This window comes from Lytechinus pictus, chromosome 15 (genome assembly GCF_037042905.1).
Source record: "Lytechinus pictus isolate F3 Inbred chromosome 15, Lp3.0, whole genome shotgun sequence".
NCBI lineage: Eukaryota > Metazoa > Echinodermata > Echinoidea > Temnopleuroida > Toxopneustidae > Lytechinus > Lytechinus pictus.
Window position 1 is genome coordinate 5,365,771 of NC_087259.1, and position 17,853 is coordinate 5,383,623.

The following is a 17,853-nucleotide window of genomic DNA, read 5'->3' on the forward strand; positions in this document are numbered from 1 at the left end:
TTGAGTGATGCAGCTCACTTACACTCGATATAGATTAACACTTATCATCTGTGAATGTTACTGCCGAATGATTTTTAATTTGATGAAGCAGGAGACAGCTGCTCGGGCATGCAGGAAAGCTGATTCAACCATGACATAAAGTTCTTCCTGAACTAACTGGTCAAGAAACTTTCTCACCGTTCCCACCCAATATCCATTCATAATAGAATTTCCCTTTATATTGAAAGCATTCTTCCTTGGTTATAATCTATAGGGCTTTTTTTTTCTTTCTCCATTTCTGCATTGAATTCATTTGTTTAATTTGATTTTGTAGTCATGGCAACAATTTTGATTTCTTCTCGGCTGCCTCAGATGAAATACTGATGTGAAGAGCTGTATCACATTGTCTAGTGTGTTTTACTGGTGAGGAAGGGCTGTTAAGCGATGAAATGACAAGTGGGTCCATTAGATCTGTGACTATTGATCTTCAGAGGCTTATATTCAAATCCATGGTGATTACTCTTCATTGCAATAGAGATAATTGATCCTACAGCCGTGTGTGAACTTTTGACATAGTGACTTTAGAATGCGTGGATTGTTGTGAAAGATATTCTTCAAACAGTTCTTGTGAAAGTCATGAGCCACCGGAAGAGCTACACCTTGAGCCCTGAGCCAAGGGAGAGACTCCCGTCGTTCACTGATGAAGGAACGTACAGAACGCATTCAAAGGAAAGTGAAGCGAGTCCTGCGTTGACTGGTGGAAGCCAGACTCCAGGGAGCACTGGAGGAGAGGGGTTTAAATATGAAGAGGGCCAGGACAATGTCCAGAGCTCTGGCGTGAGAAGAGCAACAGAAGACCTGGCTGGGTCACCTTTGAAGGAACCCGTAATTCAGACAAATAGTAATAATGCCTGCAACCTGGAAAGCTATTATTTCTTTGACAACCCTGGCACAAGTAAATGTGAAGAAACGGTGAAGGATAGGAGCAATTTCAGAGACATCTTTAGGAAAGTATTAAACGAGATTAGATCAGGGAAATCACCGAAAGCAACTCCTACAAAAACTGCAAGGCAAGATGACATCACTGCAGGAAGTAGGCTGGATGGGGGCCAGTCGAAGATGACTGGGAAACAGGAAAAGAGAAGGTATAGTAGTCAGTCTGGGCACAATGTTGGATGCGAATCAGATGCAATTGATGAGAGAATAGCCACAAACGAATTACCATGCCCCCATGATATTGATAGCAAGCAAGTTGGAAAACGGGACATGAATATATCTTCACAAATGGAAAACACTGAAATTAAAAGTGAAGGAAGTTATGGTTGTTCGTCCGATTCTTCTGAAGTTCAAAGTGTAGACCTACCTGCAACGCCTGGAAATATATCCCAAGGAAATTTTAGAGATGGCCACCTTGCTTCTACAGCTGAGAGTTCTTGTCAAATTCATCCTGTTCTGGCCAAAGTTTCACTTGAAAATTATGAAAGCTCAAGTGGCCAAGCAAAGTTTTCACTTTGTGATCGTGACAAATCTAACAACAACCTTCGTGTTAGTTCCAAAACGTCAATAGATACCGACTGGATTTTTGGTTTGTTTCCGTCAGATCACAAACGATCGTTTCAATCTAATAATTCCCACAATGAAGACATTGATCATTCAGATGAACCAATAACCGGACAAAGCAAAAGAACCGCATTGGCTGAAGAATCTGTCCAAGGTAAAAGCAATAGTTCATGTAGTGCAATAAATAGTGCAAAACACAGTGCTTGCTTGAAAGAGAGCAAAACGACTCCTAGTGCAATATCGATAGATGGCAAGGGCGAACTTGGCAAAGATTCTAATGAAAATGATGAGAACTCTGGTGATGATTGCGGGAGGAAAGTTGAACAGATTGGAATTGTCGCCATCCCGGATCTCCAGGTTAGCTTATGTGAGGATGTAGATCTTGTTGGAAAGACAGAATCTGAGAGCCATGAGAAACCTGATTTTGGGGATGAAAAACAAAAGTCCGGTGGTGACCTGGTAGTGGATCGCATCCAATTCTCTCAGGTGGTTTGGACGGTGATGCGGTACCTGAGTGACACCGCTCTTGAGGTAAGTCAGAACGTCTTCAAAGTGTTTGGGTGTGGTCTAGATACCTTTAAAAATGATTTAAAAATGTTTATGTCAAATTTTCCCAGGTGAGCCACGTCTCCTCCTAAAACTGTTGTCCCAGCCGGCCCTGCTTATTACATGATTGTTATTATTACTCTGGCTTTAGCTGGGCTGCCTAGGGCCTCAAACATTCAAGGAATTTAGTACCACTGGGTCACCATTCACTACACCTGGGTAAAAGTGGCAAATGTAGATAAATGCCTTGCTCATCCACGACACCCCTACATGTACATGTTCTCTTCCGAGTAAGGGCAAACTGAATGGCAACTGCATAACTTTATTGATCGGAAACAAGTTACAGAAATAGTTTGATGCTTTGTCTATGAAAAAAAGTTGCATGAGAGAAGCGGTATATATATTGTACTGCCATGTAGGGAGACCGTTTGCGTGCAAGTCCTGCCTTTGTTTAGTGAGCCGTGCTCGCACGAGCGTGACATTGCTATTGTTCAAAACGCTGGCAATTGCTCCCTGGAGGTAAGAAAAGAGTTTGAGGCTTTGAGCACAAACAAAGGGTTATGCATACAAAATATAGCTATTACTGAAGTTGGATCTTTCGCTTGGCTAGCAATTGCTTTTCTAGAAGCAATTGCTACTTTTCATGCATCTGACCCATTGTCTCTGCTCATTTGATCTATACGGTTCATTGTTTCAAAAGACTATATGGTATATCATCAGTAGAGGGAGACATGCGGCAAATAGATTTGATCTTGATTGAGAATCATATGAATGTTGGTACCTGTACATCACTGGAGTGATAAACCTGACTTATCCCAGCATTGCTTACGAAGGTCATTGGTAAATGGGTACTGCCTAACATGGCAACATGTGTTATGTTATTAGGATTAATACAATGGATTCGATATGGACCCTTACCAAGGGAAAAATAAACTAGTGTTATTTATTTTGCTGGTCTCAATGGTAACTCAAGATATTAGGAAATTCAATTTCTCTCTTGAAATGCTTTCTGAATTATTCCTTAAAGGTTTTTCCTCCATAAGGTTTTGGCAAAAGTTTATTTTGTTAATCACAATGCAAGCTGTTTTTCGAATCAGAAATTAATTTAACGTGGTGTTTCATTCTTTTAAAAAAAAATTAGTCTATTGTCAATTGTGAGGTAAGATACTTTATCCATACCCATCCATTGACTAATGTGAAACTGTAACAAAGGGAATAATTTCATGACTTTTAAAACTTGAATTGAAAAATTGAAGTCCAAATTACCATGTGATGCTTGTTGGCTTTGACACACCCACAATGCAATATGAATGTGAAAAGGCTTGAGCATCTGTTGCTTTGATTTTGCTGTTTACTTGAGGTTGATCGGATCAATCATAATTATTTGTAAGACGGGGCCCTGGGCCCCCTCTTACAAAGGGTTATGATTGATCCAATCAATCGTAACTCTATGGAAATCCATCAGTGTCATAATTTTTTCTACAGGAAATTTGCAAAATGTTCTTTGTAAATAAAGGAGAACACACCAAATTGTCAAGAAATCAATGAATTTATGGATATACATTTATATCTAGAATTTTTTTTGAACAAACATGCATTTTATATGTTGACCTTGCTGGCTTTATAAAGTTGCGATTGATCGAATCAGTCGCAACTCTTTGTAAGACGGGCCCCTGGTAAATTCTTTCAGATAGTGATATTAAATGTCAGTCCCAGACGTAAATAATAAAATCTGATTGATATTGACACACATTTTAATCTATTTGGCATGATAATAACAATATTCAGCTTTTAATCAGCAGTTAATACATTTGAAGGTCATCTCTAAGCGCTTTGCCAATTTATTATCAGCCTGATCTTCAGATACTATATCAAGTTGGGGGAGGGATTCATTATTCCACCAAGGATTTCCATACCACTGAGGAAAATCTTATACTTGACAAATTATCAAAAATTTGTCCTGGATATCACCAACTTCATATTTAACTTTAGAAGAACAAATTTTGATCGTCATGTAAAGAAATTTAGAAAAAAGTAATTTACATATTTATAAAGCATCAGAAATAGCTCTTGATTTGCATAAGTATCCTGATATAGTTATTCCCAAAGATATAACGTAGAGGATTTATCATTTCAGAGTTTGTTTCTCAAAAGGAGTCCACATAATTATATGGACCACCAATTTAAAGAAATAGATCCTTCTGATCCTAAATGCATCTGAACACATGCATATCAAGGTTATAGGATGCTAATATTAATAAGGGATTTGTCATGACAAATGTCATCAAAAACTGCAAATAGGATTTGGAGATGCCACTTATAAGATCATTCAAGTACCAACTTGAAGCCGATTCAGCTCATTTCATCTGTATCCGGTACCTTCTAGTGAAATTTGTCAAAGATATTTTATTGATAGTTTTTACGTTTCTTCAGATTATCTTCTTTAGGCATTTTTTTTTTTAGGTTATCGTGCAACATGTAATAGATAATACTCAGGAGTGCATCGATCAACATCATATGAGGGGGTTTACTTTGTTCTGAACACTGGTGATATTGGTGCTTGGTATCGTACAATTTTTTTTTTCACTAAGCATTAGTTTTGTGGATGCAGGTACTTACTGAAAACTCAGTCAAAACCCAAAATTAGAAAACTGAGGGCCAACAAATACACATACCCTTTTTCCATTCTGCGCAGAAACTCTTGAAAATACTCCATTTTCCATTTTGCCATATTTCATGTTTGCGAACGTGCTTTCATAGAATAAGACTCCTTTTTCCAATACATGATCTTTGAATATGTACGGTAGAGCGAAAATACTGATGATAATAGAGAAAATAATGTTTATATTTCCATCATGAAGTATATCACAAGGGTTATTGAAATGGCACTCAGAGACCTACTTGAAATATGTCTGTTGATTACAAGCCCTTCAAGAAGAGCACATCATTAAAGGGGTGATAATGAGTTGGTTCTAATGAAAGCAGAAAATTTCGAGATAAATACTTGTGAAGGTCTGATGAAAATGGGTTAAAGGACAAGTCCACCCCAACAAAAAGTTAATTTGAATAAAAAGAGAAAAATCCAACAAGCATAACACTGAAAATTTCATCAAAATCGGATGTAAAATAAGAAAGTTATGACATTTTAAAGTTTCGCTTAATTTCACGAAACAGTTATATGCACATCCTGGCTGGCATGCAAATGAGGAGACTATGACGTCATCCACTCACTATTTCTTTTGTATTTTATTATATGAAATATTCTAATTTTCTCCTCATTGTCAAGTGATACAACGATTAATTCCTCCCTGAACATGTGGAATTAGCATTGTTTTATACTATATGATTCAGTCAAGTTGGTCCTTATCGTCAAATCTATAAAAAATGAAATATTGTTTAATTCAAGCAATAAAATACAAAAGAAATAGTGAGTGATGGACATCATCGACTGACTCACCTAGTTGTGCATATCACTGTTCTGTGAAAAATAATCAAAATTTTAAAATGTCATAACTTTCTTATTTTACATCCGATTTTGATGAAATTTTCAGCACTATGCTAGTTTGAATTTTCTCTATTTATTCAAGTCAGCATTTTCCTGGGGTGGACTTGACCTTTAAAGAATGACAGAGTTAAGTTTTGATGCCAAACTTGCTGACTTTCACTTTTTAAATTCAATTCCATTACAGGCTGACCCAATTTTTTTTACCCCCCCCCCCACCACCCATTCCAGGGAAGAAATATGGTATTATGCATCTCTAAGAAGACTAAAGCCCCCTTTGCACTAGATGAGGTTCCCACTACGTTGTTGAAATTCAGAAGAAAACCTAGGATGCGGCGCCAACTTTGTTTGATTTTCTCGAAAAATTTGAAATTATCAAGTGCATGCTTCATCCGCGACACGTCCTTGTGAAGTTCATGTTGCGTGTGCGGTGTGGCACCGTGCGTGAGTGAATGTAGTCTTCTCCTTCAGACCCTGCATTACATACTACTGAAAACCAAGGGTTTTTGTTTGCAGACTACTCTTGCCCCATTCTCCCCCTTTTCCCCTCTCCCTGTCTCTTTCCTCTCTCTCTCTCTCTCTCTCTCTTCCCCCCTCCTTCTCCCTTCCCCCTAGCTCTCTCTTTCTCCGTCTCTCTCCCACTTTCGTCAATCGATTAATAGCATCACCCTGTATCCAGTCTTGTGTAAGCAGGCCCCAAGTCAAGTGCTCTTGAGTCCCGACCTTTATCTGTATGCAAGACTTCTCCCACTTGACCAAGAAAGCTTCTGTCAAGATCACTTCCTCTCCCTTGCCTCATTAAAGGCCTGCCCATCCCATTCTGCTGCGCAAGCCCCTTCACTTGAGTCACTGGCAGATCCATGGGGGGGGGGGGCACATCCAGCCCATGCCTCCCCCCCCCTTTTGAGAGCCATGATATGTAGATATGCCGTTCTTACACAAGTGTGCTGCCACCCCCTTTTTGAAAGTCACAGCATGGAGCTATTTTTAATGGGAATATGTCGTTCATACACAAGTGAGGACTTTTTTTTTTGCTTGTCAAATTTTCCTCAGGAAAAGGTGCCCCCCTCCCCTCATGGAAAATCCTGGATCCGCCCCTGACTTGAGTTAAGGGGTCTGAATGCAAAGCCTGCAATGACTTGTGTACTGAAGGCCCTCTCTCTAGTCTTCATGTGAAGACCCACTTGTTGATCAGAGTTGCAATCAGGGTCTGGGCCTGCAGATTATGCCAAACCCCCCCCCCTCTCAAAGAGATTCACCAATATTTTTTTTTTGAGAGGGGGGGGGGTTTTCACTAGAGACATAGAAGTCTTGGTGATTATGATGATAATTATGATATTTACAAAGATGATACCAACGGTGCTGGTGATGATGCAGAGGAAGAGGATGATAGTCATGATTATGTTGATGATGTCCGTGAGGTTATAATGATGATATAAGGAGTTGGTGATGATGATGATGAGGATATTAACAAGTATGATGTTATTGACAGTGGTGATGAAATGATGATGATGAGGAAGAAGTTGATATTCATGATTATGTTGATGATGTTCCTGACGATGTATTGATATTTATGGTGAATCATGGAGCTGGTGATGATTATGATGATGATGATGATGATAGTGAGCATAAAGATAATGACTCCTCTTGCCTTGCCCCTTTCTCCCCCCCCCCCCCTTCTCTTCCTCTCAAATTAATATCTTAGAAATTATGATGAGATATTTATTATTCCCCCTCTCTCTCTCTCTTCCTTAGATTGAGCATAATTTAATTTTTTCAGTCAATATTTGCCATTTGTATTTCTATCTTAATCTTCTAATGAAAATCTTCCTGAAACACGTCCTTTGATATCCAGAACTGATTTTTTTTTGCAGAAAGCGAGACGAACATTCTCAGTTGGCGACGACCAGTTGATGAGGATACGGCAGCAGCAACCGGCCGGCGCCAAGTCCACCAACTCCAACTCCAACATCTTTGACTCCGTGAAGGAGGAAGATGAGGCTACAGCCCCTCCTCCACTTCCATCCTCCCCCCTGTTGCCAGGGCAACCCGCAGCCAATCAGGAGAGTGCCTTTGAGGATGTCTTTACACCCAACTCGCTGACGGAAACGCAGAAGAAAGCCCGCAATATGTAAGTCATTCCCTCCACTATACATTTGATTGTGTTGCCACTATCCTGGGGTCTGATTTACTAACTGCTAAAATCAAAGACAAATAGACCAATCAAATTTATCTCACTTTACTTATTTTGATTTAGTTTGAATAATTTCATTACAATTGATTTAAGAGTTCAGTGAACCAACCCCTCTCCAGGTTTACTCCATATGCTTATTTCACACCTTACACTTGCAAATTCAACAGAGGAGAATTCTTCATCTCTTGATATCTTTAGACCTAGGCATTATCTCCGGGACACTCTCTCTTCCCCTCAAGGAAGATATCGTCGCTGAATCCACGAAGTGGCACAACGTCCCAAAATCACGTGAAAAGTCAATTTTTAGTTTCTTTCAGTTTTAATTTTCTCTAGATATGGTCTATAAAGACTATTATTTCACCAAAATTTAGAACCCAATTCTTTCCAATTAATGAGATAATTAAAGTGAAAAAGCGACACAAGCCTTAAAATCCTTTGTAAAAAAATCCACGAAGTGGCACACAGGTACGCGCCGTTTCTACGCACAAAACGACACTTGAATTTTTGAATCACTGCTACGTCAAGATTTGATGTTCATTCGATACATTTTTAACATGGAATGCAGCAGTAGATACCTGGCTCTTGGTATGTGCATTCTTCATTCTGTTAAACTTCACAACCATATAGCAATGGGCAGTTGAAAATGTGAAAATGTTTATTCGCGTTTATCTCGAATAGTGATTACGCGCATCAACTGTCGCGTGTGCCACTTCGTGGATTTGGCAACGATATATGCGACTTAGCCTGGCGCACACTTCTATATTCCGATCATACTACATTTTCTTAACCCCAAACTATCCTCAACAACATGCATTTTGTTCAGACTGTCGCCCTGAACCCTTCACTATTTGCTTATCCAAGGTTGGCGCCTCAACCTAGAACTATCACACAGCTCATGAATATTGATGATTTTGCTACACAGCGCATCTTTGATATGTACTTTTGACTCGTGTGATTGGCTAATGCTTTTCCGGTTTGGTTTCAGACTACAGACCTGCAATCGCCTGGCCAACCATAAGTTTTAGCAGGGCCATATACTAGTAGTACCAAAGTGCTGGCTCACTTTGGTAAGATATAGTCTGAAACTGAAGTGGGCTAAGCTTAACCCCTGGAAATTGGTGAAACTAAGGGTGTGTTCAATGTCAATTTTCAAATTTAAACAGCAACATGAATCATGATTGAAAACTCAATTCCAAAACACCGAACACAAACACGATCAGCAGTGCACCGTTCAGTGTCGAAAATATAAAGCCGTTTATATGTTGATCGTCTTTAAATTTCCTGCTTTCGTTAGCGCAGCTCTAGTGCTCAGTTTGACCATCACAAGAAAGGTCAGTTCTGGCACCTAATCGTGTAGGCTTCCACTGCAAGAGCAAATTTAAAGATGTTTCAAAATGTTGCATTCGCGATGCTCAAGGTCGTAAATTTGAGCTGATCGCGTTTACAAACGCATCTTCTTCAACGTTTAAATTTGCCTCTGAATCATGATTTGAAAGACGTTTACTTTTACGACCGGGAACAGTGGACATTGAACACATCCCTTGTTTCTCATAATATCTGCGTTTTGTAACCACGTTTTCAATCACGTTACATGTTGCCGTTTAAATTTTGAAACCAACATTGAACACTCCCGAAGACTATGGCACCTTGAATCGTCATTCTACTGGATTTGAAATTGCAAATGGCACTTCCCCCCTCCCCCAACAACACCCACATGCTTTTATGCCTGCAAAAGTAGTTGTAGGCACAATGATTAATTAAAATGATCACAGATTCTTTAATGAAAAAAAAAACCAACTAAATTATGTATTCAGGTTTCTTTATCAAATTGACAAAATCATGTAGGTTAGCGTTGCAGAAACCTATCAAATTGACGCAAAGAACTATTGATTTAGCGTTTGTGTGTTTGATATTTTAAAGATTTTTTTTTGCTGTTGCTATGCTCTCATAGAAACATATTGATTATTTGGAGTAGAACTCGCACAGCATATACTCTCTGTTTCATCTTTTTATTTGTTTCCATGTAGATTGTTTGCTCTGGAAAAGAAAGCAAGAGACTTTTTCAGGTTACTGTTTGTCGAAAGAACTCTAAAATATCATGTTACTGATTTTTTCTGAAGAGGAATGACATCAGTAAAGCCCCATTTACACTTGGCTTCAAATTTCAGTTTAGTCTGCGTAAGAGATTTGACTAGTAACCTGTCAGCTCCTTAGAACGCTTTTTCTTGCATCAATCGCTTTTAAACCAAATTCCGTAATCTTTTAAAGTCATTACATTCTGAGGTATATGAACAGAAAATTGATTTTGATAAAGAGTATTTGAAGAAAGAAAATAACAAATTTTACCACATTTTGTTGCAATTTGTAGCGGTTATCTTGTTTCAGATGTTACCAAAAAAATATTAGAAAATAAATCAGCAGCCTATACCCTCAGATTTCAAATTGATTTTTTTTTTATATTCATTTATTTTAATATTCAAAAGTGTTATTTAGGTTTATGGTTTTGTTATAGTGCAAGAAAGTCTTTTGGGGAGGTGATGTGCATATTTTGGTACGATAACAATAACAACAACAACAATAATAACAATGATAAAGTATAATGTGCTGTATATATGGCTTATACACAGCTGCCTTGATTGGGTGCTCAAGCATTCAAGGAATTTCTTCTTGCTGGGCACCCATCTACTACACCTGGGTGGAGAGTAGGAAATTTAGATAAATGCCTTGCCAAAGGACATGAGTGCTGCATCAGGGTTTGATCCTCAGACCTTGTAGTTCAACTCATCCACCGAGCCTCAACTCTTACAAATCAAAAATTGTCGAACGACTTGACATGCTGTGAAGCGCTTGTACAAAAAAAATGTTTAGATTATTCTTTTAGTGTGAATGACCTGGTATTATGATGGGTGAAAATAAGTGAAGATGGGTTCGTCCATCTCTGCTAATGATGACCTAAAGGGGTCTCTTTTCACTTGAATTCCTGGTTTTCAATTTCAGGAGGTTCATTCAGACCGCTTATGCATAAAAGAGTCATGTGTCATAAATATGCTTTCGAAAATAGCTCTCTCAAAAATGAGAAAAATAGTTAATCTGAAAGACTAATTCTTTTTCTTAATTCCTACTGTCAAAATGTTAAGTTGTAAAGGTAAGTAAAACAAGATTAAAGAGAGACTAAAATTTTTAACCAGGCCAATAATACATTGATTTCAGTCGAGCTAATTGCATTCATGAGGTCATATCCGAGGCCCCCATGGACCGATTCCAACGAAATTTTGGTGGTCGAGGTATTTCATCATGCTCTACCAAAATATGGTATCAAAAACGCTGACATGCAAAGAAGGAACATTGATGATGTCACACTTTGAACCCCAGCATTAGCGTGGCTTCTAGAGCATTCAATGAAGTCATGCCTACCAGTTACCCATTTACTACACCTGGGTGGAGAGTGGAAAGTGTAGATAAATGCCTTACCAATGGACACAAGAATAATTACACAGTTCTTGTATAGCGCATCTCACATTATGTCATAACGTCCCTATGCGCTTCCAAAGGACTTGGATATTATTACCCTGGCTTTAGCCCCAAAGCCTTTTACAGCGCGGTGGCATATTAAGGAATAAATTCCTGCCAGGTACCAATTCATCTCACCTGGGTTGAGTGCAGCGCAACGTGGATGAATTTCTTGCTGAAGGACATTACCCCATTGCTGGGATTCGAACCCACGACCGTCTGTTTCAAAGTCAGAAGACTAGTCCACTGGGCCACAAATCTCCACAAGTAATGTAGTGGGATTTGACCCTCGGACATTGTGGTTCAAAGTCTGAAGATTTGTCCACTGAACCACAATACATGTTTTGAACGAAAATCTAGACTTTCAGTAACTAACAGAGAAATGAAGCATGATCTTTCAGACTGTTATTTACGTCTTGTTTGCCAAGCATAATACGATTATCCGAGGCAAAAAGGTCACGCATAACATCGCCATGAATAAATCTTCCCTAGAATAAATCTTTCCCGCACTGACAAGAATTTGCATGTTGCCCGCTACAAAATTTGATCTGGAGGAAGAATTTCTGTTGAAGGGTCATTCTCAGGAAAACGTATCAATTGATGGGGAGAAAAATCGAAAAAATGAAGTCAACAGAATGGGTTAAAAGATACATTTTGTGAAAGCACTATAGATGAGAAAGTGGCAACAAAAAAGGGGCAAGTCGATGATGGGCCAATTTGAAGTACTGACCTGATTAATTCAAGCAAAGAATATCAACGTTACGGAAGTTAATCATTAACATTGTCCACTATGTGACTCAATTATATCACTTTTGGAATGAATAAAATAGAAATGCACACAATGTAGCTGAAGAGTGGTTAAAAGAATTATATTTCATGAAATAAAAATGCTTGCAAGATAGAAAAATATACAGTATTCCTCTTAAGATGCAATATGTTACCAAATAAGATAAAAGAAAATATTACACAATAATCATTGCACATCTTTCATTCAGCACACTGTTCGCAATTTGAATGAGGCAACCACCAAATAACTTTGCATCTATAATTTGGATCCTAAGCAATGCAAGACCAATTATGGGAATCTCACGATACTTCATAATCTAACCCCTTAGTGGCATTTGCACTTGTTAATCTTTTGTTACGGAAGTTAAATCAAGTCACTAACTGAAATACGTATTGTGTTAGCTTGGCAAAAATCCTATTCTCGGAAATCGCATCACTTTTTTTCTAATAAAGCAAAAATAAATATTCAAGACATGGCTCAATTTATTTTTCGAGTGGAATAGTTTGCCCATCCCTTCTCAAAAAAAGGTTTAACACGAGCAACTTTCATTACTTTTGTTGTTCTTGTTCTTAGTTGAAATGAGAAAACAAAATAACCGGGACACATAATTGTTGTACATCTTAAAAGTGTCGGTCCCTCAACAAAAAAATATTCTCAGAAATTATAGAAGCCAGGATCTTACCAAGTCATACTCTGGTAAGTCGATTCTCCATTATAGAAATCGAATAAATGAAATAAGAAAAACGATTATTTTGGTAGTGACTTACTTCTTAAAAGAATGTGAGAAATAAACTATTTGAGTAATGTCTATTCACAACAAATCTATCATTCTTGGTCCCATGAGTTGATGGAGAGTCATAAAATCACAATGAGAGACCAAACTTGTCAAAGCTTTAAAAAAAAAAGTTTAAACAAACCACTTACTAATAAACCTGGAAACCATGGATATATCCCTGCTGGAACTTTGAGTAGGCACAAAACAGATGACAGTCAGTACATGCCCCCTCCCCTCATTTCTTATTAATCGAAATTGCATACATTTTTTTCATATTTTTATATTCCGTTTGTAAATCGATGACTGAAAAAAGCTACTCTGTTCGACTTGTTAAAATCAAGATTGAATATCAGGGCAATTGTATGTTGGACTTTGTTGCCGTTATGGAAGTTAAGTTGAATAAAGTAATATAAATATATTATGTTTTGCTTGAACCTTTTAATCTTCAAGACATGCTACGATAGTTATGATATAGGTCGATTATGTCGGGGGCAGTTGTATGGACATAAATGAACACAGTTCTTCTTGGGGAGGTTACACCTGGTGATGAGTTTGTTTTGATAAAAGCATAAAATAGATGAAATATTGATGAAATTTTGATGTGAAGTCAGAAATGAGCAGCTCTTCCATATGTCATGTGACATTGATAAAAAGATCAAATTTGTGAAAAAAAAATACTTGTGGAGCATAATTATGTAATACGCAGGTTATGTCACATCCCTTCGATACGAAGAATATTCTATTCATGTCACCATGAGGATGAATACATGAAAGAGCTGCTCGCATAAGACATCACAGATTTATTCTCACATGGATTTTATACTATTTCTCACCAACATACATGTATTTTCTACTTTTATTAAAACCAAGTAGGATTCATTATGAACTTCATTGATTTCCACATCAACCATGTTTTATGTGCGTATAGCTGGTATGTTTTCAGGTAGATATGTTCTTCATTCCGTTTCAAAAGCCATGAACACATGCTCTTCCACAAAAAACAGGCATTTGTTCTTCTTTGTGGGTGATGGAGACGGAACATTTTGCAGAATGTCTTTGTTGTCTACCCAGATCTTATCCTTGCGTTTTGGCCACTTCAGAAACCGATTACCTTCACCTGTGAATTCCATGAAGTTGATCTCGGCATCTTCCTCGTCAACCTTGATAATCTGACCAATGTAGCGTTTGCCATCATATCGGGCTACCACCCAGTCACCAACAGTACGGTGGATCTGAGAAGATTCATCAGGCGTTGCAGATTTTCCAGTGTACTCATCTTGACCTTGTACTGAACAGTTTTGAAGAGCTTCAATTGAAACATTTGATCTTGTATTGTCAAGTAACGAGTGGACTTTCCAGCCACTGCATGGTGATGTACAAGGGTCGCTTCTGCACATGTCGCAGTAGCAACTCGTTTCTCTCACGGCCACACTATGTTTCCCGACGGGTTTCACCGCATGCAACTTGAATGTGCCCGGAATTGGTTTGATAGCCTGGTTTTCTGATAGGATATCTGAACATCTGTTGATGTCATCCTGTGTGTAGGAGAAGAACACAACCTTACTTGACTGTTCAGATTCTGTCCAGCGAATGAAGTCTGAGGCATCTTGGATAGCAAACTTCCCCCTCTTTACCGCCATGTCTGCAGAGCGTTTAACGCTTCCACCAAGACCATCGCATGGACCTTTCCCATGCCCACTCTCAAGAAAGTTCCATTCGCCTTCAACACCGAAATGTTCCTTGTGATTACACAACATCTGGAAGATGGTCTTGTTTCGGTACTGGCTTGTTGGGGAGTCAGTCAAATAGTGGATCTTCTGTAGCAATGGATACTCTTTCTTCAGCAGGGGGATGAACGCCTTGAGAATCGTAAACACTGTTTTGGCATTGTGGGATGTGTTTTGAGAAACACCTACATAGCTCTGACATTCTTTATTTTTCTTTTGAGGGAAATATGTAACCATGGTGTGTAGGCTTACTGACTGAGCATTCCAGTACGCTGATTGGACTTCTTCCATGGCAGAACATGTATAATTTTCTGCAAAATCCATCCACACCAGTACTTCTCCTTCCTTTAGGTTCTCTCGAAGTTTCCTCAGTTCTTTGTACTGCTTTGCAATTCTTCCAACATGAGCACGGAAGTCTGGAAGTGAGGCACGAAGTAAGTTGAGAAACTCCCTCCTTGTCACTTCAGTCTGAACCTCCTTCCACCTAAATTTGCCCTTGTCGCATACCCTTTTCCATTCCTTGAAAATCATAGTTGCGATTGAAGTAGGAAGTTGGGCATCGATGTTCTCGATCATTCCTTCATCAGACTGATTCTGAGAGATGAAGTTGTCCGGATTTAAGGTGCACTTAATCCCGTTCCTTCGGAGGCATTTGAGTTTAAGGAGTAGGTTTTGGTGGCGACTACATAGGCATGTCTTTCTCGTCGCAAATGATGCCAAAATAAGATGAGGTGGACGAAGTCTACAGAAAGAAGCTCTGGAAATGGTGCATCTTGGATTCTCTGTCAGGAATTTCAAGTGGAGATTTTTCATGTAATCATGAAGAACACGTTTCTGCTTGATTACAGAATTTTCCTTGTGGGAATCCTTCTTTCCGGGTAGAGGTGAAGAATTGTCTTCCCTTTCCAAAAAGTCAACAACTGTTCCTTTCATATTCCTTGTCTTGGATGCATTCTCCTTTCTATCCCTACCCATCTTTATGATCTTACTTCTTGAATTCCTAGTCGCTTTGCTGAAGGCTGAAATCAAACGATACTTCTTAAGCAGCTTTGACACCGCTTCCATTGCCGGCTTTGCATTCCGTTTTGCCTTCCTTTTCCAGGATTTCAGGTCTACCTTAAAAGGATGCAGTACAGAGTTAGCTATAAGCATTCTCTTTCCAAACTTGGTGTGAATTTTTTGACCCACAGATTGGCAGTCCAGGCGGGTTTGAGCCCTCGGAGACGCTGGAACATCTGTAGTGCTGGTATGGTTGATGACCTGTTCCCGCGTGGATTCTGTGAGTTTCTTCTGACGATCCAATCTCTTCTTCAATTTCTGTCTTTGTTTCAAAAGCTCTCTGTTTCTCTTCCTCAAGTTAGCAACCTCAACAGAAGCCCTGCGACATACAGACCGTTGTTTCATCAGTTTCTTTGCAGTTTTCTCATTCTCCAACTTGCGTCTAGACAAGGCAGGTAGTTTAACTATCAGACGTCTTGTTGTTATTGTTTCTGTACGCTCTATCTGGCGTTTTTTATGCTTGTTCACTCGGTTCAAAACCGCCCTTCTCCTTACTTTTAGCTCTTTCTTGGAAAGCATGCCGACTGGTATGTATGAGCGGCGTTTTCTCTCCCTTTCCTTGGCCATGAAGGCTTTTTTGTTTCTCCTCTTCTGCCTTTCTCTCCACAGTTTCTGCCGTTCAGCATTAGACAATGCCATGACACCTGTTTTGGAAGGAAAACAAACTATCAGCCTCAGCAAAGTACAGCAGTGTAGTGTATTAACTTCCGTAACGATTATTGAAAGAACTACGTAGCAAAGGAAAATAGACATTTTAAGTTCTAAGAAAGATGCAAATGCTTTCCATTTTATTATATGAATTATTGAAACTTTAAAAAACATTGAATATCGAATATAATTACCAGGAAATTATTTTGATTGGCAATTGTCCAACTGTATAAAGTGATAGTGAAAATAAGTTGTGTAATAATTATTTGACAGGGATGAATGCCCAGGATTTTTATCGGTACCTAGGTTGAGGGTACCTTATATGATTTATTTCTGTATGATCCGGAGTCATTCAGTTTAGCACAAATTTCTGGCATATTAAATAAAAAATGTTACGGAAGTTAATGCGTTACGGAAGTTAGTGTCTTTATGCTTCATTAGCCGACCCAGTCCTTACTTAGAACCCACGTTTTGTAAAACTGTATTTTTTATGAAAGATGTCCCTTATCTAATAGAACCCTGAAACCTCAACAGCACTGACAAAGTGATCATTTCAATAAAGTGCGTTACGGATGTTAAGCCTGTTCAGTCATACATTTAATTTTCTAAAATAATCCTTCATTTCCGCAAAATACATGAAACGTAACTTCTTATTCCCTATCAATTATTAATTAATGAATATTACTCTACTTGCAGACTCAAATTCACATAATATCAATCAGTTTGAAAGGAAGAAAAAAATCATTGCAATATTCGTTACGGAGGTTAAAATTAATTTGGGACAATGTTAAAAGTGAAAATACTCACCAATTGATCGCTAAATACTAGAATGAACGCAAAATGTCGGATGACCACACCAACATGCCCACGCCTGACAACAGTGTAGGAAAGAAATAAAGGCTACATAGGAAAGAGAATGATAGCAAATTCTAAAACTGACCAGAGACAGTGTCGATTTTAACAAAAGACAGAAACAAAAGGCTTCTAAAATCAATGGAATACTTTACTAGCCACTGGTTGCAGATGATTTGAAGAGCTTGTCTATTCATGTCATTGTCTTGATAAAATGTCTTAGAAAATGTTCAGGAGTGTAGAGCTAGGGGCCATAATATAGTTGGGACACATTTTTTGTGAATTGTAACGTTTTTTTGAGAATGACCCTGAAGCATCAGAGTAGGTAGATGATTTCTGCTTTTCAAGGTTGGTTGGTTTGTTGAGAACAGCATGGAAAAAAGGGGTAAATTGAGAGTGGATTTGGAATGAATTTATGTATTTCATTTCTTTTGGAGTGACCAGAATAGTCTGTGAGTGATTAATCAATTTGTACACTTGAAAGGTTTGACCTTGGTCAACATTGTTTGTTCAGTTTTCATAAGGCTTGATTTTTCACTTGACCCTTCTCTTTTAAGCTTTATTTTAGCTAATGCTAATGCAACTAAAATAATGTGTAATTTTTGTGAGCATTTAACAGACTTTTGAGTATGAATCAATTCTTTCTCCAAAATATTTGGTCAGATTAGAGTAAATATCCTAATGACTTTTAGAACACCAATAGGTTATACAGCA

General features: G+C 38.4%; 2 protein-coding genes across 2 annotated transcripts in view; one reads left to right on the forward strand and one right to left on the reverse strand.

Moving 5' to 3' along the window:
* The first annotated feature begins 560 nt into the window (after positions 1-560).
* The window catches only part of LOC129278198 (uncharacterized), a 104,765-nt gene continuing 87,472 nt past the window's right edge, over positions 561-17,853 (forward strand). Inside the window, exons 1-2 of the mRNA XM_064110586.1 lie at positions 561-2,070; positions 7,462-7,718. Coding sequence (XP_063966656.1) covers positions 616-2,070; positions 7,462-7,718 — 1,712 coding nt within the window. The 5' untranslated portion in view covers positions 561-615. The remainder of the gene's footprint in view (positions 2,071-7,461; positions 7,719-17,853) is intronic.
* On the reverse strand, positions 13,319-17,007 carry LOC135156857 (uncharacterized). The gene has a single exon (XM_064110585.1). It carries the CDS (start codon positions 16,459-16,461, stop codon positions 13,810-13,812), a length of 2,652 nt encoding a protein of 883 aa, XP_063966655.1. The 5' UTR covers positions 16,462-17,007; the 3' UTR covers positions 13,319-13,809.